At 38.3% G+C, this 26119-nt stretch overlaps 1 protein-coding gene across 5 annotated transcripts in view; it reads left to right on the forward strand.

Moving 5' to 3' along the window:
• PREX2 (phosphatidylinositol-3,4,5-trisphosphate dependent Rac exchange factor 2) overlaps positions 1 to 26119 on the forward strand; it is a 177790-nt gene that overhangs the window by 145206 nt on the left and 6465 nt on the right. For all 5 annotated transcript variants that reach the window (XM_065053725.1, XM_065053728.1, XM_065053726.1 and 2 more), the window contains 4 exons: positions 3816 to 3882; positions 5530 to 5720; positions 17296 to 17398; positions 25283 to 25350. In XM_065053725.1, the coding sequence (XP_064909797.1) occupies positions 3816 to 3882; positions 5530 to 5720; positions 17296 to 17398; positions 25283 to 25350 (429 nt within the window). The remainder of the gene's footprint in view (positions 1 to 3815; positions 3883 to 5529; positions 5721 to 17295; positions 17399 to 25282; positions 25351 to 26119) is intronic.

Below are 26119 nucleotides of genomic sequence, written 5' to 3' on the forward strand. Positions count from 1 at the left end.
CCTAAGATGTTTGTTACTTTGTTCCAGTATAAGCTTTCCCTGAGATAGTTGACCCATTATTTGATATCGTTACATATGGGATGTTTTACAGAAGTTCAACACAGCAATAATCTCCCATAGTTTGAATGCCTATTGGATTTTCTACCTTCTTTTTTAAGAAAGGCTTTTCTGCTACAGCTCATAGAAATTGTAAAGCTTTTAGAAGCAAACCCACCATCACATTTGCAGACAAAGAACTATGATTTCATTCTTGTTCATTTCAAATGGATTAGAAAATATTGTCCAAATTGGGCACCATGCCAAGATTGCCATTAACTTTTCCCATAAAATATGATTAAGGACCTTAACAAGCATTTAGTAATTAAGTGAAGTGCTTTGGAAATTTATATGCTGTCCACAGTTTGTCATGTTCTGTAAAATACTGAAGACAGTTTTTATGAAAAGCAATAAAAATAAAGCACTAGAGAAACATCTGGGAGTGTAATCTGATTGGAGGGGGGATAGTTTCATTTTTAACAGTGTATTTTGATATTTAAAATTAATGTTGTGTATAGCTGATTTTTCTTTGTTCTTTAGGTTAATGAATTATTGACTGAATTAATGGAGTAATTCCTATAATTGTATATCCCATTTCTAGTGTCCATGTTGCTTCAATTTGTACCTCGAGTTGATTATTTTCCATGTACTCCATTAATGTGTGTACCGTTCTATATTTGGTTTCTGGTTTCATTTAATGCAGCTGAATTTGCTGAAATAACAGTCCGAAGAGAATGGGAGTGCTGAACAGACTCTGAATGAAGCAGATTTTCCTGTGCATGACAGGAAAAAGCAGTATAGGCTTTCAGTCTGATAATGTTCAGTGGATGGCAGCGTGATGCTTTGTTTTTTAGCTTGGCTAACAAAGAAAAAGGTTGGTCTGATGCTGCTGATGTAGCTTTTATGTGCTGTGGCCACTCAGAATGATTTATAGGTAATTTTCTCTGCAAACCTCTTTTCCTTCCAAAAGTCACCAGCTTCCTTTGACACCAAGTACATTCTGGATCATGCAACAGGCTTAATGGAATAACTGATTTGCTTTTCTGTACTTTCTGGGAGGATTAATTCAAACCCTGAATTTGGGAGGAGATGCTTTTCAAAACTGCAAAGCTATGGGAAGCAAATTCTACTAGAATTAAAGGTGGCTTGATCTTTTTATCAGCTCAGTTATTCCACATTACTGAAGAATAAAAGTCTCTTCAAATCTGCAGGCTACACCCCTGCTCTCCAAGTGTGCAACAACGTGAATACCTTCTATGACGGATAAAACCTTAAAAAAGTGAGGAGAGCAGTTTTTATCCATGTATGCTATATGAATCAATGTTTTCATGACTGGAGGATCCAGGTGATCCTGTCTTTTGAGAGTTAGGATGCAAGAATGCATACTTATCAGTGTTTATATTTTATTGCAAATGAAATTTGGTTACCACACTCCATAGTTCCAGCCTGGGTCTGTGGCTCAGCTGTGACGTTCAGTCAGGTCTGCTCCTTCTGCACAGGAAGCGGAGCTGGATCATAGTGGTGCTTTGAGGTTTCCACTGGAGAAACCTATTTTTTTTCTCTTTTTTTTTCTTTTCCCTCAACACATTCCATAGTTCAGTGGGTTTTTTTCTTGTTTTGTTTTATATTAACCTTGGCCAGAATTGCTGCAGTAGTAGCTGTTGCCTGGTTCTCACTGGGTGCCTCATCCAGGCAGGGGAGCCTACCAGGTGTTTCTATTTTCAGCTGCCCCAGCAGGATTTAGGAGCTTTTCAAGCAGCAGAGAATGAGAGTTTTGTGGTCAGAGAATCACAGAATGGGTTGCGTTGGAAAGGATCTTTAAAGATCATCTGGTCCAACCACCCTGCAATAGGCAAGGACAATTATTTTTTTGTCCTAAGTGGTGCCACAGTAGCAGAGAAACTGTGATCTTGTTGGAGAGATATTGTCAGCGTTTACTGCAGGGTGACAATAAACTGTGGCAGATGCTCTCTGTTAACCCTCCCCAGTAAGGACAGGTAATAGGAGGAAAAGGGAGAGAGACTTGCAAGTTGGAAAATTTAAAAATGCTTCACTAATGCTTCTAATAAATAGAGAAAATAATACAAAACATACAAAACCAATCTTGAATTTCCCAGCATAGCACAGCATTGCCTGCGTTTGCAGGACAGGTACCTGGAAGTCCTGGGCTGGACTCTGCAGCAAACCGGTGCTGGATTCAGGGATGCAGGGGCTGGAACCAGGCTTCGGATCACAGGGACGACAGGCAGGGACCTCCTCAGATGCTGGCCATGGTCGAAGAGAGAGAGACTCTCCTGATCTCCCACTTTTATAGGGTCTATGGGATGGAATACTTGGTCAATTTTAGTCACTTGTTCTGTCCACCCCGCCTTACAAATATGCCCCTCTCACTTATGGGACGTGCAAAATTTATCAGTAACCTTGGCTACCATAGCAATAAGTCTAAACCCAGGCCTCTTCTGCATACCATTGCTACTGTTATCAGCTCCGGAGCTCAGTGTCTGAAAAAAAACATGCAGCCAAATTCAGAAAAGTGCAATTACTTAGAAGAACTTAACTGAAAGAAAAATTCACTAAAAGAGAAACTGGTCTTGTTTTTAATAAAACCAGGACAGATATTTAAGATAATTCATCTGCCTATGAGGTGTTTAATGATAGATCATCTGTGGTAAGCAATTAATTTTCTTATAACATAGAAAGAAAAAAAAATCCTCTAGGGTTCCTGAGTTGAAGGAGACATGCAAAGGGCTCCGTGCTTCCTGGGTGCTCCTTGCTAAAGCTCTTCCTTTCTGGGGTTGAAAAAGAGTTTACATGTGTTCTGAGAGAAGGATAGCATGAAAGCCATCTGTACAAAATGTCAGCCTCTGTTGTGCCACACAGAAATTAGTCAAACTTTTCCTTTAAAACAAAATATGTTGCCTTTGTCCATTTTTTAGAGACTTTTTCTACTACTGTTCATTGGTAAGTGAAAGGTTGTGGAAGGAACTGGGAGAATGTGGGTTGCTGAGCTTTAGTACACAATAGATACTCTTGATACAGTAAGTATGCTTGCTCTGTCATGTTTGTGTTCTGCAGGTGAATGAGAGCTGTCTTTGGCTTTTTTCTTTTCAGGCACTAATTCATTTTCAAAGAAGTGTGCAGGAATTGTAAAGGAAGGCAGTTTGGTTTTTATTTGTGTGAACATGCATGAGCACACACATTCCAAATGCAGTTTTGCTTGTATGATGCGTATTTGCCCCTTGCAGGGTTTTTGCCTTTTCATTCCTTTTTATATTGTGAGCTTGTGTATGTTTCCTCTGTCAGTATGTGTTTCATGTTTGGGATTCTGGTTTCATGTTATCGCAGTTGTATGCAGCTAATATAGAAAAGCTGTACTGCATGAGGCTCAGGCACTATTTATATACCTAGTTCCCAAAGTCACTATTAAAATCCAGGCAGTTGCCACAAACCTTTTCATGGATAGCTTTGGTGAAAATCACTTTCAGATCCAGTGTTTCTGCTATCTGGACATGAAAACTTTGCACTGTGCTGTCAAAGGGCAAAGGGACAGTTTTTGTCTCCAGAACAAAAAATGTTCCTTACGACTTCGAAAGAAAGTGTGGTAGTGCCTGTTTACCCATGTGTTATTCTTTGATCATCTCTTAGGGTTAAATAGTGAAAAAAAAATTTTAAAAAGAATTGAGCCTTAGGATAGTGTCTAAGAATAGTCACTTTGCATACATTTTGTTCAGGCGTTTAAACAATTAATAGTTTTTGCCTTATTCTGTTTGTTCTTTCAGGGCATTCTACCTGGACAAGTCCAACTTGCCTCCAAATTCAACATCCAAAGCGGCTTATATAGATAAGGTAAATAAAAATGTCAAGTGCCTAATTAAACTTTGCATGTTATACACTGTGTCATTGTAATCCTTTCCTGAGGCTTTCTTAATTCCACCAAAAATTTGAATTAACGCTGGGCTAGGGAGAAGCAGAGAAGGAGGAGCTCTCTTGCAGCATTTTGTCCCACCTGTGGTTTAGGGGCATGTGGTGCCATGTAGTTCTGTATCAAAAAGTGTTGCTGAAGGGCATCAGTGTACTGGAGAAGGGTAACCGTAGCTGTCCTTTTTCACCGTGCTTTCAGAGCAGTGCAGTTGTGCTGGGAGCATGCGGGGGGCAGAAGGGTAGGGTGGGGGGAGAGCAGGTACAGGCAGAAATTCTTTGTTCTGAAAACTGGAAGCGCTGTTCCAAATTAAATACTCCTCCAGCATCCTGTTCAGAAAGCTTTCTTCTGAACCACCTCATTTAGGCTTTCTTCAAATGCTTTCATCTATCTTCAAACTTCTGGGACTGAGAGATCCCAGGGGCTATGAAAATTCATTTAATGCTCTCTCCTATTGTTGGAGAGTTAATGCCTGTATTGCAGCCCAGTGGGTGAAAAAAGAAGTTCCTTGGGTCTTGCCTACACTGACTTCAAAAGCGATTGAGCTGCTGTGGCTTGCGAAATGCTGTGATCATCAGCTGCGCCCTATGACAGACTTAAAATTTTATGTCGATATTATTCAGCATGAGTGTTAACTGATAGTTCCTGCTTCTTGGATCCAGGCTGGACTGCGTGGGAGGGGAGGAGGACACGTGCTGGTTTGTGCCCAGCTTTAAATATGCTGGTTGTTATAGTTGATTTACCTGAACTCTGTGCTTTCCTATGAAGCAACCTTCATATAGGAGCAAGTCAGGCTGCCGTTTCCCTAAATAGTCAAAATTGTATTCAGAGAATGAATCTGTCTTTCAGAAGATTCATTCTTTGAGTAGCAGGGCGGTTTGTTGGAATCTTCAGGTGTTTTTGGAATAAAGAGAATAGGGAATTTGGAATTATGAGGTCTGCAAAACTGTCTTGTTAATGTCTCCTTTACGCAAAGCACCATAAAATGGTGCTTTTTTATTGCTGAACCACTCTTGAAGGTTCCTCTTCTGAGAGCAGCCTTCCACTTGAAGCTGCCTTCTTTACTAGGTGGATCATATATTTTCCTTAGTACTGCTGAGTTTATTTTAAATCTCACTACAGTAGTAGTATATATTTGTCACTTTTGTTCATTTTTACTTTTCCATGTTGTTAGTCAGAATTGGGAACTAGACATTTGCATAAATAAAGGACAGTGTTACATTAATTATAAGCTGATTTTCTCAGTGAGTTACTAGGTTGCCTCTTCATGGCTTCCCTTCTTTGTCAATACCAGTAATGGAAATGGCAATGATGGATGGGTCTGTTGAAGTGAAAAACATTTCTGTAGGCAGGACTGGGAATGAAACAGTCAGTGATGGTAAGAATTTAAAAGTCTGGAAAAGTTGTCATAGGTCATGTAACAGAAGATTGTGTGCTCTGTATTTGTTATGAATTTGGCTTCTGCTTTCTCAGCCAGCCATGCCGTTCCATCTGTGTCTGTGAGGACCTGCCCTAAAAGACCATTTCATGTGCTCTCAGTACCAAATATTCATATCTCTCTTCCTCTCTTGCAGCTGATGAGGCCTCTGAATTGCTTGGATGAACTTTACCGACTGATCGGGTCCTTCATCCGGTCGAAGCGCACGGCTGCCTGCGCTTACACCGCCTGCAGCGCCTCCGGCGTGGGATTGCTCTCCGTGTCTTCCGAGCTCTGCAGCAGGCTTGGAGCTTGTCACATCATTATGTGCAACAGCGGAGTTCACCGGTATGGCCATTTCTTTCCCTCCCTTTGTTTCATTCAGTCATTGCAGGTTGGAGACCGCTGCTTTTTATTTCTAGAGAGGTCTCACACTAAATAATCTTAGACTAAATGTCTAGTACACTTGAATGATTTGTAGGGAAAATGTAGAATTGTATTTGCAGTGACTGACAGAAATGAGCAACGCAGTTTTGTTTTGTGCGCTCGTAATGGATTGTTCCTCATTCAAGTCAGTAAAAGGCAGAAAACTTAATTGCTGAAGCAGAAAAAGAAAGGTTTCCTAGGTGAATAACATACTATATTAAACTCCTAAAACAGGCAAAAAATGCTGAAATTTTTATCTGCTTCAAATACTAAGGGGAGTTGTAGAAGAGCTTGCTTCAAGGAAAAAAGTGAAACAGAAGAGATACAAATTTTTGCAGGTGTACCTGATGATAAGTAGAAGTTCGGTCTGTAGAACAGTTGGTGTGATTAGTATAATATAAAAAAATGAACTGAGCTGTAATCAACCAACCTTTGTCAATGCTAAGATATTTTAATAGATGCGTATATATGACAACAGTGTCATTATAGACCTCTCTAGTACTTAATGATATTCATCAAAGGCAGCAATATGTTTATGTTCTAGCCGAGCAGATAATTTCTTGTACATTTTACCAAAAAAGCACAACTACAATTGGAGAGGGGAGAAAAAACACAACAAATAAAAGATAAACATAAACAAAGAATCTGATGCTAAATATCTGCTTTTCCTATAAGAATTCCAAACTGTGGATTACAGGTAGCAATATGTTAAAAATATGCTGCTTAGTTTCTGATCTATGCAAATCCTTATTTTAGCAGACTTGGTTACCTGGTGCATTATGTTAGAATGAGCATTACTTTCTCCTCACTTTAAGTAATGTCCTTTCTTTAAAAGAGCTTTGAGAAGGAGGCGGGGTGGGGGGGGAAGCAGCAACATAGCTGCAATGCAGATTATCGAGCACGGAAAATGGAAAAGCTCCGTATATAGCCAACACAATTAAGTTGTATGAAAACAGTGCTTGCTATTTCTTTGTTAACAGAGTTAACAAAGTTTGCAACAGACTATTTGTTTTACTCTCTATCCCTGATACAGCTGTATGTATCATGCTCTATACTGTACTTGATTTTAGGCAGTAACAGAAAAAGGCTGTAGTACTGAACACTAGTCACTGTATCAAGTGAAGATGGAAATACTGCATAGCATGGGCTGACATGAAGTTGTCATTCCAGAAGACCATGAAGCTATAGAGCTTTTCTCTGGCTCTTTGTCTCAGTTTCAGTTTAACATCTTGTGTGATCAGAAAAGACTTTGGGCTTAATTTTGCCATTTTTTATAAAGCTGAAAAAGACTACCTCTGGGTTTGACTCTGATTTCATGGATTAGGTTCTGAATTTGCCAGTATATTTGAGCAAAAAATTCTTGTAGTTTAAGAATAAAGTCAGAGCAACTTTAATAGCTGCAGTAAACTATTACCCCCAGTGTGTGGGTCACAAAGTATTCGGAATAATTTGGTGACTGAGTAAGAGGTGGTATGCTGGTATAGTTGATTCTGAATGTGAGCTGTTCTTAGATGAATGTAATTTCTTCATCACATTTCTGCACAAAACTAGGGCAGGTATCAACTATTGAATGTCTGTTTAAGTATATCTAAAAAAACCCTCCCAAAATAGTAGAAAACGAACACATTGAATTTCAAGCCTATATTAAGAGCAACAGGAGTAGTGTCTAAATGTGTGGTTTTTGATCTAGATGTTAAAGTATTCAAGATCACCTATTTACGTAAAGGTCCAAACTACTTTTCTCTCAAGCCTGACTAAGTTCTGCTCTACAGGGAGTCCATTTGAGCTTTTATACAAGATACTGTTACTTCACTTGTGTATTAAAACTGCCTTTGTGGCTACCATCTGCTCAGAGAAAGAAACATCAACTCTTGGCATTATCAGAAACATTTTAAGATAGGCCCTTCAGGAAAAAGGAGTGCATTACTTGAGATTTTTATAGGTACTCAAAGAGTTTTTGCCCTGAATTTCCATAAATCCAGAAGAAAACTCATGTATTTGGAGACTGGAAGGGATTCTTGTACTGTTATTTGAAGTGGAAGAAGTTGAGGATGTTTTTTTAACAATGTTTTCCTGAAGTTACTTTTGTGCATACAAACTCAATGGATAAGGAAGTTTTTCCTTAGAATTCAAATTCATAAAAAGTCACATAAAGTCACTTTGTCTGCTGTTTTCTCTTTCTGGCCTCCCAGACCACATCTCTACAGTCCAGCACTAAGCAGACTCTGCTTTTTGGCATAATGAAATTGCTTTTGCACAGGTAAAAAGCATGTTTTGTCTCCTGCTAGTAGGCTTGCTGGGTGAATTTTGTTCCTGAGATTTCTGCTGCCAAATTCTACTGTGTTCTTGTCAACCTGCTCCCCTTGCTGCTCTGCAGAGTGAAACTGTCTTGCAGCACCATGAAATTCTGTCAGGAGGACAGAAGAGGGAAGAATAAGATGCTGGATCAAGTCCTGTCGACACAGATGATTTTGCCTCTTGCCTGCAATCTTGAAGGCTTAATTCTTCTGCTTGTTGGATGGAATATTATTTAATCAGGGCAGATAATTATGCAAAATTATGCTCATTTGCAAATGCAAACTAATGCTTATTTTTCTCACGCAAAATGTGTTGTAAGTCGGTTCTGTAGAGTTCAAGCTACTGCTTTGCAGCAAGAGAGGATATTTATCTCTGTGTTCAGCATTGTATCTGGCCTCTGTTCTTAGAAGTGAAATGCCATGATGTGTTTTATTGTGATCAGTTGCAGAAATCAACATTTTGGAGGCCCAGACCCAAGGATCCGTAACTGTTTTTAAACACCATGTTATGGATATTAAATAAGATGAAAACTGGTATTATCTACAGATACTACCAGACAAGCAAATGGGGGTGATGTGATGGGGGCGATGTGATGTGATTTGTGCTTGCAGGTTAAACTTTGAAAGCATATTCTTCATTTATCATCTTATCATCCTAAAAATGAAGAATAATTGACTCAAAGAAAAGTCTGTGTATGCTTTCTGTAAAAACAAACTAGTCTTTGCTTAATTTCTGTGCTTGTCTATTGGGACAAAATATCTGAGTCTGGGGAAGAGCACAGAATGCTCTGCTGGTCAGCATCTTCCTTTTGTTCTTGGGGAGTGGAACTGAGCAAACCATTAATCTGTCAGAATTTAGATATAATTAATATAATTGAAATATAGATGAACCATCCCTCACTGAATTTCTTTGTCTTTCACTGAACTTCCTGGAGAGCCCTTTTTGTGTTTCCTCAACCTAGGTTGACAGAGTGGGGAGGTTTCTGCCACCTTTCCTCTCCTTCTAAGCAGGAGCAAATCCCAGATATATCTTGGGAGGGAGGTGCTTGGTGGCAGTGCAGTACAGAAGAGGCCAAGAACTATGAAACAGCAGCTTTGTCTGCTTTGACAGTGATGGCTGATCTCTGGATCAGCAGTGTCTTGGTTTCTGACTTCTCTGTGATCCATATTAAATTGCTTTTTACACTGCACTAGGCTAATACAGCTTGACAGAGTTCATATTTTCATCCCTATATCCAAGATAATACTGGGGATTTTGAGTTGCTCGTGATTGCTTTGCTTTGATTTTTATTATGACAATATGTTTACCAATTTACTTTAGAGCCTGAAATCCTATATCTATTTCAGACAGCAGCTCTTTTCAAATATATTTTGATGTCCAGAAAAACAAGGATGGGGGAAAAATAAGTCCCTTTAACCTTCACTGTCCTAAGTGATATGTGAATACAAACTCCCTTTGGATTATCGTAAGTGAACATGCCTTGTTGATCAACATCAGGAACAGAGCTCTAAATTAATCCAAGAAATCAATAGTTCGCATTTCTGTTTTCCCCTTTTTATCATCCATAATTATATTTCTGCCTGCCACTCAGCTGTCACCCTGTAAACAATGTTCTGCTTTCTTTACTTGTGCTCTTTCTGTTTGAAGTTGCAATCACTCTGCGCAAATGTAGGTGATGAAAGGCACTTTTAAATTTTATTGAGTCATGATGCTTCTCCTGCTTGAGGGAGAAGAGCGAGACTGCACTGCACAGACATGCCTTAGCCTCTTTCCATGCCAAAATGAAATTAGGTGCAGCAGCTGCAGAAGTCTATTCAGGGACCATAGGCCTTACAGGCTCAAAGCAATCATTTAAAGCATCCAAATGAAACAAATCCCAAGTTTATTTAAAATTTTGTATTTCCTGGAGGATCGAGAGAAAAGAAGTCTTTCATAAGCTTGATGAGCCCCAGAAAAATCACTGTCTTATTTTCTTTTCTGAATTTTAATTTCCCTTCCAAAAAGTCTCTCCTTAGTGTGGCCGTCCCTCCAGCAGTGGGGTTCTGGCTGGCAGGAGCTCGGCTGAATGATGAGGCAGGTTCTGCCAAGGGTTGATTATGCGTCTCCTGGAGCTGGCACCGCTCCTGCCATCCCACTAAACCTGCTCCATCTTCCACACAGCGAAGCAGAGTAACTCCATAAGCTGTCCAGCACGGCCAGCTGCCTGTCTGTGCATCAGACAAAACCAGGTGAAAATTAGGGATTCTGACTATTTAAGACATTTTATAGTAAAAATTCTTCCTTTTAGATTATTTTAGAAACGTCTCTGTAGGAATTTAGTTCTTAGCTCAATGACTGTGTGATATTAATTAAAAAAAAAAAAGTCTCCTTGAAGTTTTGCAACTATATTTGGGCTGAGTATTAGTTCCAAAGTACGAAGGCTTTCTGGGGTTGATGGGACGGCTTTTAGGAGGCAGGTCAGCACAGGTTGGAGGACTAAGCCTTGCTTGTCTCTAGCCTTCTGGTCTAAACCATGCTTTTAGTCCTGTTACCTTCCCATTTAGTCAAGATTCCCTTTTGTTTTTTCTTAATGACAGTTTTCTTGTGTCTGTCTACAGTTAGTGTATTTTTCTGATACCTTACCTACTGAGACATAAACTTCTGTTTTCATAAAATAAGATACTGGCATACTTCCTTCTGTGCTGGTTACTGTTTGCAAACAGTTATTTACTTGTAAAATATGTGATAATTTGTGTTAAAACAATATAAACAAGGCATTTAGCACAAATAGGTTATTTCTACAGTGATGATAGTTTTATTTATGTTTGCCTTTCATAGCCAATCTGGCACGTTTGCTTTGTTTATGTCTAATATGTGCATGAAGGATTATTGTCTTAGAGTTCTCTTGCGTGTTTTAAATTCTGAGACACTTACTTTGCTTAAAATGCAATCTGAAAAAGCAGAGAAGTGCATAAAGTGCACTGAGACAGATAAGATAGATCTAATTTGTTGCTAGTATGGATTTCAACGTGTTCTTTTTTCCTATTTGGATTCCTTTTAACATAATGGGCCAGGACAGACATTTAGCACCAAGGCTGACACACAGCTCAATCACCTTACTATGTAAAATCATTCTCTCACACTTCAGTTCTTGAAGTATTACCTTATCTGCAAGCCAGGTCTTTGGTAGAATCTGAGAAAAATAGAATAGATCCTCTCGAACAATCTAACATTAAAAACTTATCCAAATGTTCGAGTTCTGAGGTGGAAGACAGTTACCTGAATAACCTTAACAAGTACTAGACAGGAAATAAATTGCAATTTTCTAGCAGATTTACTTGCCTGCTTAAATGGGAAGAAGCCTTTAATGTGAAAATCTTTCTGCACTGAACAAAAGATAATGACCAAAGCTGGGTTTTCAGATTACTTTAGATTTTTGTTTGTTTGTTTTGAAAGTATGACTGAGAATGAGCAAACAAAAGGCATGAGATACTCTGAACCTTTTGGAAATGCCGTTCTTCCGTCCAAAAAATAGAACATTTCATGGTAGAAGTGTCTCCTTGCAACATTTCCAGCTGATTAAAGGTGGCAAGATCTTACAGGAAGAATGTTTCTGAGAAGATGCTCTGTGCAGTATTTTAACAATTACAGAAGATGTGTGGTGAAAATAAGTTTATTTTTTCATTATTCTTTGAAAAGCTCTCTGTCTTGGAAAAGGTGGAACAGTCACCTTTTATTTCTGGAAATAGATTGGATGATAGTAATCTTCCAAATAAACTACAGAAAAAATCATCATTACGTACTGCATGTTGCGTGCTTCGGGATTAAAAATTACTAATTTGAAATTGAATAAACCTGATTAAAACTGTGTTTGTAAACTACAAAAGAAGTCATTAACCAAGGTTAGGTCTGAAATACGGCTAATGTATACTTAGCTCCCAAGACTGATTCTCTAGCTCGAGAAGATTGTGCCATCTACTTGAGCAAGTCAGAACTCTACTGGTAGCTTGTGTTCAAACCTGGTAGGGCTGGGTTTGAACATCCTATCAGGGGACAGGAGTTGGGATATACTGACTTGGAGGTTGGCACAACTGTGTAATCACAGTGGTGCCTCTAATGAAGGAAACCTCTTGTTGCTGAGGCTTAATGGATAAAAGGCAGAAGTCCCCTTAAGCATGAGCTATCTATTATATTTCTGTGTTGTGGTCTAATGTCTTTCACTGTCAACTTTTGAAGCCTTGTTTATGATTACTGAACCATCATAATAGAATAAATATATTTCACATGCAGAGTAACAGCTTGCTATATATTGGCAAAAATAAGAGAAGTTTTGGACTAACCTTTCATGGATGGGTTCAGCCCAATGCTAATTTTAAAGCAGTGGTCCTTCCACACTGGGAATTTCTCAGCTTCACAACGGTTCATAAAGGACTGAAAGTGTCCTGAACTCCACTAGAGTTTTGTTGTAATTGTAAAATACAATACTGTAGTTTAATGTACAAAATTCTTGCTTATTTTCTCTCTAATACCTATCGACTAGCCCAAGTTCCGTCTCCCTTTGAGATGAAATTCTGTTCAGCAAAGGCTTCAGTATATGGGCACAGGGACTGCAAACTTCCATTTAATTGCCTGGAGACATATTCCCACAATGAGAACAGCTTAGAAAGTGTGGGAGAGTCTTCAGTCAGACCTGTCTACACTTTTAATGCTTATTTCTTTATAGTCTTGAACAACATTTCCTCTCTTTTTTACGTTTATCATAGCCTACTTTCTTCTTTGGGTTGCTCTCCAGAATCAGTACCTATTACCCAGCCATCACTTGTAATTATAGAGAAAAACACCAAAAACTTTTTATCCCAAAGTGACTTAACTTAGTACTAAGTTTTTAATTGCCACATATGCTGACATAAATGATAGCTGCTCTATAAGCATTAATTTAAATGACAGCAGAAACAAATGAATACTTAATAGTGTAATTTGTTTAAAAGATGATCAAATGTAGGTATGATTAACTTATGATGCATGGGAAAAAAAGTAATTAAAATAAGACAACAGCATTTAATTACCTGTTGAGTAGAAGTTTTAGATTTTAATTAGACTAACTGTACATGCATCCTTTTCATATTTTTATCCTATTCACATAGTCAGAACATAATTCATTTCAACACCTCTTACTGTGGTAACTACTAAACCAATTTGTTTCACCTCATCTTTTCTGTTCAGGGGGTTTTTCTAAGGGATGTTTTGATGCATCTCTGGATGCAGGATGGCTGGAGTCCTAATTGAAACCTGGGAATGAATTCAATCATTTATATTCTTTTTATGCTAGTAACATAGATGTACAGCTCACTGAGTGGCAGCTCTGTAGGTAGTGTTCATGAACTCAGCTTATGTTTCCTTTCAGGTGACATTAAATAAGCTGTCACAAAATAATCCATTTCATAGAAAATTTGAGTCTCTTTTCCTCTTTCACAACTCCATTTTTCAGTGTCAACCTACGTCTATCCAGACGATTTGCTGCCCTTTAGTAAAAATTACATCCAGTCAGAAACAAATGGGCTACTGGTGATAGAAAATATTTTAACCTCTTTTGTTCAGGGTGGTATGATGCAGAAAATGTTTGAAAGTGTGTATTTAATCTTCACATCAATACTGTCATGACTGATGGGAGACTGGGGGTAGCAGGCAGGGGCTGGGAGCAGCTGCAGCCCCTTCTGTTCCTTGGAAACCAGCTGGGTGAAATGAGGAATTCTCAGCCCAGTTGTGCTGGGAAAGCCAAACGTCTGTGCTGCCTTGCTGTGGTAATCTGTCAAGGCAAGGAATTTGTGATTCTGACATAAATTCTGAGATGATGAATTTGGATCTTTTGTTTTTCTGACTTAAAAGGAGGGATGAGAGTAAAAGAGAGGGAATGAGAACAGATTTTTATTTGTTTACACAGTAAAATACATGGATTTGGGGTTTATGTTTCCCATAACAGAATGTTATGAGAGAACTGAGGAGTTTTTCCCCTAATATTTTCCTTGTTTGGTTTGTCTGGGCTGATTGCATCCAAATGACCAGATACTTTCAGTGGTCAGAACTGCTTCCAGATTGCTTTGTGAACTTTAATACCATCTGCTTATCAGCTCTCAAAACGGGGAAGAAGAGTGGATGATTACATTTTGCTCATATTTCTTGACAATCCTTGATATTGAACCTTGCTCAGACCATTAGAACAGTCTTACCATATGAGGAATTCCCAGCTTTCGTATCGTTTCATAAAGCTGTACCATTTGTGTTGGTTTCAATTTGCGTTTGGTTGATCTCTCTGTGCTCGGCTGTCCTGTTGCTGAAGTACTTCCAGTTATGGCTTTTCTGTGTTTCCATCTGATGTTTTGTGTGTGCATTTGTTTCTTTCACAGCTGGTTTCCAGGGCAGTTTGATTGTGGTAACAAATATGTAGTAACTAAAAAACTATATTTGAAGAGCTGGAAGAAAGCACTAGCATGTAAATGTATTTTTCTAGTGAGTCAGTTTAGCATAGGACTGTGGAAGGTTTATATGATCAGTTTTGTTAGACATGCCATCTCATTGATTCAGTATTCAACCAAAATGAAGCAATTTGAGTGGTTTTGTTGTTTGTATTTAGAAAGTAATAGCCTTATTTCATTATTACATGACAAAAGCCATAGCAGTGACTTACATTTAATTCTGCCATTCATCAGACCTTTTACATGCCTTAAGAGAAACCTGAAATCTAGTGATGTTGTATTGAAATGCAATCATGCCACTGATACTCTTTTAACATTTTTTAACATACGTTAATAAGTGAGAATGTTTTTTAAAAGACACAGTGGATGTATCTAACCAGCATTACTGTAGGACTTCACCTTGAATGTAAAATGTTTTATTAAGAGGTGTGATAATAGTTAACATCATCACTGCTGTCAGCCTGAGTGTCTCTGCTACTAGTTTCCTAGGGATATGTTAAAAATATTGTCCTTAGGATTACTCTTGTTTTTTTGCCTTGAGGTGAAATCTTAAATCTTAGCTTATACCATTCAGGATTGTATCGTCATTGTTGCCTACCTCCATAATAGCCTATTAAGGAAATCCTAATTCTGCTGTTTTTCTCTCTGCTTTTGCCACTGTGCTTATGTCTTTATCTACACACTTGGCAACCTTGTTTCTGAATCACAGTTGGCGTTGTCAAAATGTGGGCGGCTCATAGTGTTCATGATCAGCAACCATTTCCTCAGGTTCTGGACAGAGAACAGTCTGTCGGTCTTTTCCAATCACAAGATCAGTATTTGCACCTAATTCTTCAAGCTGCCCTTCATTTAGGAGGTTCTTTTGTTAGTTTTGATTCATGCGTGCACAATATGATTTTTCTGTTCTTTTGGTCTTTTGAGTTCCAGGCAGATGGGATTTATGGGAAAGTTGGCTCAGTAACTAGTTGGTTGAAAGCTGTACTTTGAGCCCATTAATCTGTTATACCTGCAGAGAGACTTTTTACCCTTTTTCTCTGGCTTAGGTTACACTTGTCAAATTAGATTTCAGATATTTTTGCTTTTTCCCATTGTCAATGGAACAAAGCTGCCTTTGCAATCTGGTCTTGAAGGTTAGATGTTTAGATTTTGATTCCGGCAAATATTATGAGCGTGTACTTTATTTGTGCAATATTTCACCTGTCAAAGACAAGATGAAAACACAGTGTTTGGAATTTCTAGTCTAATATTTAACTCTTATGCACCTTAATCAAACATATAACAGAAACGATCAATAGATTTTTGCTTCAAGTTAACTCTGGGGTCAGTGTATACAAGAAACTGGGGAATAAAAAATTTTTCATTACCAAGGAAAATCACTTAGCTTATAAATTTTTAATGAAAGGCCATTAATAAAGCTACAGATCAAATTTAATATCTTCTACATTCACCAGTGTGAAACTTTTACAGTCCATAAATTTACTTAAGCGGTATTTAAAATGTGTCAGGGTTTGGGGTTTTTTCCCATAAGAAAATAAGTGCAGACATGTTTTTCCTCCTACAGATCTTCTCAGCAAGACGAGTGTTTGATTGAAACACATTGTTCTGTGCGCTTCACAGAAACTATACAGAATCTTTTGGTCAGGATTTTGCCAAAAGGCTACTCAAAAGTATATTTTAACCATGTCTCTTAGTTTAATTGTTTGAACTTGATATAGGCAGCTCTTGTCAGGTTCTGCTGAGGTGGGGTCATTTTCTGTCCACCTCATGTTTCTGATTGAAGAGATTTGAATGTTGCGGTACTTTGGTTGTGAACAGAAAAACCATCAAGCAGCTTACTGGTGCTGAATGGAGCCCCTCTCAACTCTTGGATGATAGCAGCCCTCAAACATGTTGTACTTCCCCAAAGTACCTTTTTCTACTCAGTTGCCTTTGTCTATGAGCCTTCTACAGCTTTGGTCTTGATTGTATGGGAAACCAACTCTCCAGCCGTGTCCACCCCATGACAGCTGAAATCAGATGGCATGTCCAAAATTACTTTCCCTACTACTTCTTGTCTGCTATGGTGACAGGTTGTCCTCCAGCAAGATCTTTAGCTCTGAAGCTTTCTTGGTTGCTCTGACAAAGCAATCACAGCATTTTCATTAGGATGTGGTACCATGATCAGTTTTTATCCTCAAGTGTTTTACTTGAAAAAGATTGGCAAAGAAGGGGAGGACAGTTTATTTGAAGGAATGCCCTATTTATTTTCTTTTTTGAAAGGAGTAAATGCCTCTAAATTTTGGACTGAACTGCACTAATGGTCCATGAGAATAACAAAGCTAAATTAATGGCAAGTGGTCAGGATAATGGTACCAAAGCTTGGGTCTGCATTAACAGTGGAGGACAAGAGATAACATCTGCAGAAACCAGCTGGGAAAGGATTCATATAATTACAAAAAAATTCTTGTCCTTCAGTTGTCATTCTCTCTGCGCTTGTCAACAACAAACCACAAAAAACCCCAGCAAAACAAGGCAAATGCATTTGATTGTAAGTCAGCAGGAACACTTGTTACACTCAAAATCCTTAAATCTTTCTACTTAAGAAACATTCTAGTGTTCAGACTGATGCCTGCATAAGAAGGATGGGGGCAGGTCTATTCTGTAATCTTTTTATTCATAACATTTTTTTAAAAAGATAATTGATCTAAACCCAGTTATTTTAAGGAAATGACTGCTGTCAGGTCACTGACTTCCGTCCTCCATTGCAGCTGCACTCTGAGCGTCACCCTGGAGCAGGCGATCATTCTGGCTCGCAGCCACGGGCTGCCCCCGCGGTACATCATGCAGGCCACAGATGTCATGCGCAAACAGGTAAGGTGCTCCCTGGAGGGAAGATTTGGATGTTTCCTGGGTTAGCATCAAACTCTCAGTGACTTGACTGAGTATTTTTTAACCTTCATCTTAATGTTGTGCAAAGTCTATGTGAGTTTTCTTTGCGTATTTTTTTTTTTAATTCTCTTCCTTTATTCTTGACTGAAAGAAGTTGTGTGGGTTTGTTGTTGCTGTTTTGTGGTATTTTGAGGCCTGTATCTAGTGCAGTGCCTCAAGGGTCAGTACTGGGGCCGGTATTATTCAGTATATTAATCAATGATTTGGATGAGGGAACAGAGAGTACTGTCAGCAAGTTTGCTGATGACACCAAGCTGGGAGGAGTGGCTGACATGCCAGAAGGCTGTGCTGCCATCCAGAGAGACCTGGACAGGCTGGAGGGTTGGGTGGGGAATAACCTAATGAAATATAACAAGGGCAGGTGTAGAGTCTTGCATCTGAGCAGGAACAACCCCAGGTTCCAGTATAAATTGGGGAATGACCTGTTAGAGAGCAGTGTAGGGGAAAGGGACCTGGGGGTCCTGGTGGACAACAGGATGACCATGAGCCAGCACTGTGCCCTTGTGGCCAGGAAGGCCAATGGCATCCTGGGGTGTATTAGAAGAGGGGTGGTTAGTAGGTCGAGGGAGGTTCTCCTTCCCTTCTACTCTGCACTGGTGAGACCACATCTGGAATATTGTGTCCAGTTCTGGGCCCCTCAGTTCCAGAAGGACAGGGAACTGCTGGAGAGGGTCCAGTGCAGGACAACAAAGATGATGAAGGGAGAGGAGCATCTCCCTTATGAAGAAAGGCTGGGGGAGCTGGGTCTCTTTAGTTTGGAGAAGAGGAGACTGAGGGGTGACCTTATTAATGTTTACAAATATATAAAGGGTGAGTGTCACGAGGATGGAGCCAGACTCTTCTCGGTGACAACCAATGATAGGACAAGGGGCAACGAGTACATACTGGAACACAGGAGGTTCCACTTAAATTTGAGAAGAAACTTCTTCTCAGTGAGGGTGACAGAGCACTGGAACAGGCTGCCCAGGGCGGTTGTGGAGTCTCCTTCTCTGGAGACATTCAAAACCTGCCTGGACACCTTCCTGTGTAGTCTCATCTGGGTGTTCCTGCTCCAGCAGGGGGATTGGACTAGATGATCTTTTGAGGTCCCTTCCAATCCCAAACATTCTGTGATTCTATGATTCCTTGTTTAAAAGCTACTTACATTAACTTTTTTGTTTGGGTTTGTTTTTTTTTGTGGTGGGTTTTGTTGTTTTTGTTGTTGTTGTTGTTGTGTTTTTGTATGTTTACTAATTTTTTTAAATAGTGGACAGACTGTTTTTAACCAGATACTTCTTTCCCTGCATGGATCATAATTTTTACAGGGGTATGATTTTAAGATTTTACTTAATGATTTTTGTATAGTAATTGCTGTGGCATCACCTTACATCAGAATAGTCTGTTGAGTAAGACAATCTTTATTTTAATATATAGAATCCATAAGAATAATTTAAGATTATTAACTATTGTTCATAAAAAGTGACTCATGCACTGAATGAAGGGGATGTGTAGGAGGGAAAGGGAAAAATAAATACCGTGGTTTTTAACTTTCCAGGCAAGATTCCTGAGGACAATATACTTATTTCAAAATGGTGTTTTTCACTCTTTGGTCATACTAGAATGTTAGGATTTAGAGACTGCTGTGGATAGATAACCATCTCAACATGTACTCTTAATGCTAAGGTATGATAAAAAAATGCTGGTTTAAAAAGACAATAACAACTGAAAATGGGGGATACAATCTATTGGCACAACTTTTCCCAGAATATCTTGTTATCAGATAAATACTTTGAAAGGGCTGTTTGGAACCTTGGAAGGTGTTCAAAGGAGGAGCACGACGGATGCAGAGGTTGTTAGACAAGGCTCATGAAGTGAAGATTAAAGAGCTCAGCCTATTCATTTGATCAAAGAGAGTTTAAGTGGGGGGCTTAATCACTCTGTGTGCATATGGAACATATATCCCAGCCTGTGGAAGCTTTCAACCTTATGACAAAAACATCAACAAGATACAGGAGGCACTCAATCTTGACATGGAAAAAAGATAATGAATTATTGGAACAATTTGTCACAGATAAGACAAGGCTCATAATTTCTGGTTTTTAGTTTGCATCTAATTTTATTGTTTTCATTAATTCTGCTACATGTTCTGTTCAGTAATCACAGTTTAGTTATGAAAATGATTAAGCAGCTGTACTTTACTTCTAACATGCTGTAGATAAAAATACACATATGCTAGATCAAACCTTTAGTCTGTTAAAGCAATTGTGTAGATATTCTCAAGCCATAGATCCTGATCAGTTACATGTAAGTGCTGCTGCCTAACATGGATACATGAGAGTAGTTAGTCTTATTCCTTTTCATATAGGACTTTCACTTTATTCAGTGCATAAATTAAGTTTATGTGGTGAATAGATACCCTCAAGGTTCCTGAACTGGATCATGTAGGTCTGCTCAGAAATTACAGCTTTTACTTGACCTGAAAAGAAAGCTACTGCTGTATAAGGAGTATACTGCTTGTGTGGGTTGATATGTCTGCTCCTGAAGTTCTAGACAAGAGGAAGATCTGGGCATTTTGCAATCAAAAAACATGGATGTAGAGTTTCACATAGGTCTGCTTGTGGGATATATGCTGTCAAAAGGTACGTTTCCAATCTACAGTTCTAGACCCTTTTCAGAAATGCTGATTCATTTGTGGATATTCTGCAGTTTCTTAAATGAAAATGAAAGACAAGATGAAAGTACCTTGCATGGTTTTGAGCAGCTGTTCCTGTACTTGCTCAAACAGAGATGTAGAAAAAAGCCTTGAGTGAGGCTGCATTCTCTGAAGTAAAACAGCAGGTGATCAATAGCTGTTAAAGATACCAATATCTCAGTACCACCCACAGACACTGCAAAAAAGTCTGCGGGTGTATCAAGCTGGACTTTTTTCACACATTTTTCCTCTTGCAGGAAACCAGTACAGCATTTAATAGAGTAATAATCTTTTGTTGTAATTTTAAATTAGTCTTGAAGTTCTGTAGTAGAAATATAACCCTCCATTAAATTCTAAATGTTTTGGAGTCATTTCAACAACACACTATGGTATTTTCTAGAAACGTGTTCCGGTTTTAATGTTTAAATTATCTGCAGGATTTAACTGTGAGAAGCATAATGCAGGCCGTAAAACTTAGAGAGGAAAAAGAAAAAGTGGAGTTTGATGCAGAACATTTAGTTAAGGGCAATAAGTGTATCTTTTACCTGGCTTAATATAAAACAACAAAACAACAACAACCAAACAAAAACTTTATTATCCTGTTTACACCCTGAATCTTTTGTGGAATAAAGATAGTAGCTACAAGGAAGTGCACATGAAAGGACATCTACTCCACCTGTTTTTCTGGAGAAGCCAGGAACGTTGTCTCCTACCAGTATCAGCTTTTCACGAGGAGAAATCATCTGGAAGCTGACACCTCCTCCAGCTTGGGGCACCAGTGCTGAGTAACTGCAGACACCTGATTGAATGGATGGCCCCAGGAAGTGTTGTGGGGTTTTCAATTGAATGAGGTCATGATCATGGTTAACAAGACTCATAATAGCCCTGACTCTATTGTTGGAATAGTTTTCAAAGTAATTGCCCTGTCAGTTATAATTAGGTATTCACAAGCACCTGTTCTTTGAGAACTAAAGAGACCAGCCTGTGAGAGTTGGAATGAATTTGGGTTTATAGGATGGTTATAGTTAAGTGGTTTCTGTTTTTCATCTACTAATCGAGTCTAGATTGATTTTTCAAATGAAAATTTTGAGAAAATGCCCCGCTATCTTTTAGTAACTTTACTTGCTCATATATGTTTATTCACATAAACTTCTGTGCCCACAAAATGCTGTGTAAAGCATCTGGACAGGAGTGTGTCTTCAGGATGCAGCAAAGTGTGTAGGGGACAGAGGCCTGGGGAGGGAGCTGCAGGGGGGCACAGGGCTCTGATCCAAGCAAGAAACGTAACTAAAAAGCTGGTAAACAGAAAAGGCTAGGAGAGAATTTGTGTTGTCTTTTGAGTAATCATTTTTCATGCCTTTTCATGAGTATAATAACAGCCCTACATTTTGCATAATTCTCATAAGAACTCTACTGATTTACAGCTCTTTGAGCAGGACATAAAGAGAATCTGTTTTCTTTATGTGACTGGTTCTTGCTATCCTTAAATTAGCGTGTAGCTTGAAAATAACCCTATCATTTTTTTCCTCATGGCAGTGAGAATACTAGTTCATATATAAGAGTCCAGATGGATGGTGGTGCCTCCTCAGAGCTGCCGGGATCTTTCTCCAGTGCCCTGGCAGTACTGGTACGCAGGGGGAAGCATTCTGCACCTGCATAGCCCAACTGCTCCTTTTGGCCTACATGATACAAAAAGTATCAGTATTTACACGGCCATAGCTTTAAAAATACTGTTGGAGAACTATGAATTAACAGTATATTGCAATAGAAATAGCATAATGGTGCTTAGTGGAGACAAAGAGATGTCATGTAGCAAGTTGCTAGTAATTTTTGGGGGCTTTTCCTCAAAAGAAATAAGAATTTAGTGCCTGTAAGTAAAGTCTAATTTGTTCTCCTGCTAAACAATAAATTACATGGTTGTATAAAGATAGACTCCTTTTTCTATCAGTGCATTTGATTTATTATGTGAGCAAGATACTAAAATTAATTTGTCTAGTGAGTGATGCAAGTAAAAATAGACGGGTTTTGTTCTCAAAGGTAATCACAGTACTGACATCCAGGATCTACATGTGATTAATTTAGGTAGTTTTCCCATGTATATGCATATTCTGGCTCTCGGTTACATTAATCACATGTCAGTCTCAGCAGTCTTGTCATGATGAGGTTTCTTTATTATGATAAAATTTTAGAAAATGGCACTGAAGAAAGGACACTGAAGGTGATGAAGGTCTGGACTCAACATGTCTAACTTTGTAACCAACAACACATCAGCTCTCCTTACGGAGTGCATGACAGACACTTGCCTTATCTGTTCTCAGACCTCCAGTAGTGGAGATTCCTGCACAGTGCTGCCCAAGTGGTCTGTTTCACAGTTTTCTTAACCTTTTCTTTAGGATGTTTTACTTAATGCCCCATTTGAGGTTTTTTCTTTTTTTTTCCCCTTAAATCTAAGTTTCATGTTTTCTGTCCATTATACTGTAGACTTATAGACCAGATTTTGCTCCCTTTTTAGCAGTAGACTTTTAGTATATTGAAAGTTTCCAGAGATGGGGCATCTACCATCTCTCTGGGCAACCTGCTCTAGTGTTTCACCACCCTCATTGTAAAAAATTTCTTCCTTATATCTAGTCTGAATATACCTTCTTTTAATTTAAAACCATTACCCCCTGTCCTGTTGCAACAGGCCCTGCTAAAATGTCTGTCCCAAAATTTATGGGAATTTCCCTGGTAAGCTATCACTTTTGTAGATAGAAGAACATTAGTTCATCTGATCTTTTCAGTTTTGTTTTCTTACCTAATCATTCTCCCTATTCTCTTCTGAACCCTTTTCAAGTTTTTATTAAAGAGGAGAACTATGAAGACTTACCAAAAGATCTTACAGAACTTCATGACTGAGCAATAAAATGGCAGATGAAAATCAGCGCAGATAACTCTTCAATGATGTACATGGGGGAAAAAACAAATTCTGAGTTCACATTGAAAATAATTGACTATGAGTCAGCCATTGCATCTCATCTTTAAGACCTCAGGACATGATAGAAAACATCAGCTCAATTCTCAGTAACTATCAAGAAAGCAAACCAGAAGTTGTAGTGGTTTAGGTCATGACAGGTGCTGTCATGACCCTTCATTTTGAACTGTCTGATGTTCTGATCCCTTCAATAATGATACAGAATAATGGAAAAGGTACAGAGAAGGTCAGAAAAAAAATAATCAGTGGTTGGATAATCAGTGGTTGGGAATGGTTTATAGACAGGACAAAATACTCCGGGGTTGTTCAGCTTCATGAGTGAAGAAGGATATGACAGAGATCTAAAGAACATATGGCATGGATAGGGACTGGCCATTGTCCTCCAGTGCAGAAGTAAAGGCATCAAATGAAACTGTCAGTTTCAAACCAAATGAAAATAGTGGTTCTTGACACAGCAATCAAAGATTGTACCCAAGATGTAGATCTCCTTCCACAAGGTTAGTGATGGGAAGTTATTAGGGGATTCAAGATGAGATGGGAAAGAAGAGAATCACTGAAATTTATTGAATCCATACTCGCTGCTAAACAGAGGAAATACTGAGTGACTAATGATGGAATTCTGAGGGACTTTATGGAGAAAGACATGTTTGTGATGGTCTGTAGTCATGTGTCTTTTGCAACTGTTGGAGTCGAGCTTACTGGGCTAGATTTAAAGCTAGTAAAATCACTTTTATATTTGGTTTTGTAGGTACTCTAGTTATTTTCTGTGTCTTTACTGCTGTTTTATTCCTAAAAGAAATGTAAGGACACAGTATTTTTTGTGGCACGTGTTGATTTACATGAACTGTAAGAACTCACCTGTGTGTAACCAAACAGCCTGTTTCATCTTTTGTTTGAGCCCTGAACAGTGAGCTAATACTTTCTAAATTACCTGGGTACCAAATTTCAGTCAAATGCAATGTCTAGACTTACTCTACCTATTGATTCAATGATTATACCTCATTTTTACATCATGTGTAGCTGCCATTGCAGCTCTCTTTAGAATGTAAATGATCCTGGTGTTTCACACCAATATAAGATCTCATAGTAAGAATTCTGAGTTTATCTTTTTTTGTTCTCTGTTACTTTGTCCTGAATGTAGGTAGTCCAGAAGGAGAAATAAAGGGAGCGTTAGTGTATGGATTACAGAATGAACAAGTAGTTTCCATCTCCTTTAAAATATTAGAAAACATAAAGAGATTGTAAATCTAAAATTGCACTTCAAAAGCTAGACCTCATGATTTAAAAACAAATTTTACTAAGTTCTTTCATATGTCTAAGTTAATTTGTTTGCAGAAGTCTGTATTTTTCACCATCATGGTATATGAATATTGTACATGTTTTATCAACTTCCTCCTTATTGGCTGAGTCAGGTGAAAGTGCTTTCACTATTGTTTCTCAAAGGATCAACTGAGGTACAGAGAGACCAGCTGTTCTAGTTGACCCTGCTTTAGGCAGGGGTGTTGGACTAAACCAGGGGTGTCAAGCTCATTTTTCACTGGGGGCCTCATCAGCCTTGCAGTTGCCTTCAAAGGGCTGAATTACTTTTATGACTGTACAAATGCAGGAGTAGTTCCATTACCTCTGGGCTAAACAATCTCAGGAGGTTCCTACCAACCTGACTTTTTTGTGATCCTGTGATTATAAAAGAAGATCAAGACCTGCATTTTCATAATCCTAATTTAATGCCTCAATTTAGGCCATTTTTCTAGATTGAACTAGAAAGCTGTTCATAGGAAATAATCTGTAATATTTGTTTGTTCAAAAGTTCATAGGAAATAAGTGACGTTTCAGAAAAGAACTTGATTATCCATGTCATCTACTAAGAATGGTGACAAAAATCAAACAAATTGAAGCAAGATGTGTTTGAATTGTTTTAAATCTTGAATGTGTTTTTTCAAATTAAGTCTTTTATGTTAATAAGATTTACATATATGCATTTATTTAAAGACAGGTGGAAAGATTTTGTCTCTCTTCTGCATGTTTCTCTCTTGTTACCCACCTTAGAAGTTGTTTTGGAACACGGAGCATATGTATTAATTATAATCACAGTTCTGTTCATCTAGAAAGCTCAGAAAACTTGTGTTGGAATAAATGAAGCGAAAGTGTTATTTTTCTTTCACAGGGTGCGAGAGTGCAAAACACAGCCAAGAACTTAGGAGTGAGAGATCGAACGCCGCAGTCTGTCCCAAGGTAACTGATTGCTTGTGTCCTAGAGCTTGATTTTGTCTAGTTGTGCCAAATTCTGTCCTAGCTACTCAAAACCTAACAGGAGACATTGACTGTATTTTGCACTAACTGGTAAGATTTGGCTTTTAATGTATATAAAAGCCACTACGTTTTTAGCCATACAATTTTACTTAATTAGTTGCAGAAGTTCAGGCTTTGTAGCACTTCAAAATGTGCCCAGTTTTGAAAAATGAAGCCTTGTTCATGTTAATTATGAAAACACTGGAGTAAGTCCTTTATCACTTGTGATATTTAGTGGTTTTGGGGAAATATTTGGAACTAAATCAATAACCCCATTTTAATGAAATAGTGTACTGCAGTATCTCAGCAAAATCATGTTCTAGTTGCTTTTAGAGATGATGTAGCCTTTCTTTGTCTCTTTCTGAAACATCCACTGGAATGAAAAATGCAACTGTTCTATATTTATCCAGCTTCTTAATGCTGTGATGGATTGCAGGTACCTGAAATGTTTCTTAACAAGCCCAGTATTTATAAATGAAAATAAACAAGAATGTTCTCAGATTTATCTTGAAGTGGTTTTATTAATCTAGCTCTAATTTAAACTTTTTTTAACCAATTTAAAACATAATGTTTTTTGTTGACTAAAAATAACGCATTGAATGCTAAACAGTTATGTGGAATACATAACAGACCCACTGTGGTGTTTAAATTTCAGTAGGGAAACAGTGAATTAGTAATACCTGATAGAGGTAACCATGTGAATGAACACATA

This window comes from Columba livia, chromosome 2, assembly GCF_036013475.1.
Source record: "Columba livia isolate bColLiv1 breed racing homer chromosome 2, bColLiv1.pat.W.v2, whole genome shotgun sequence".
Taxonomy (NCBI): domain Eukaryota; kingdom Metazoa; phylum Chordata; class Aves; order Columbiformes; family Columbidae; genus Columba; species Columba livia.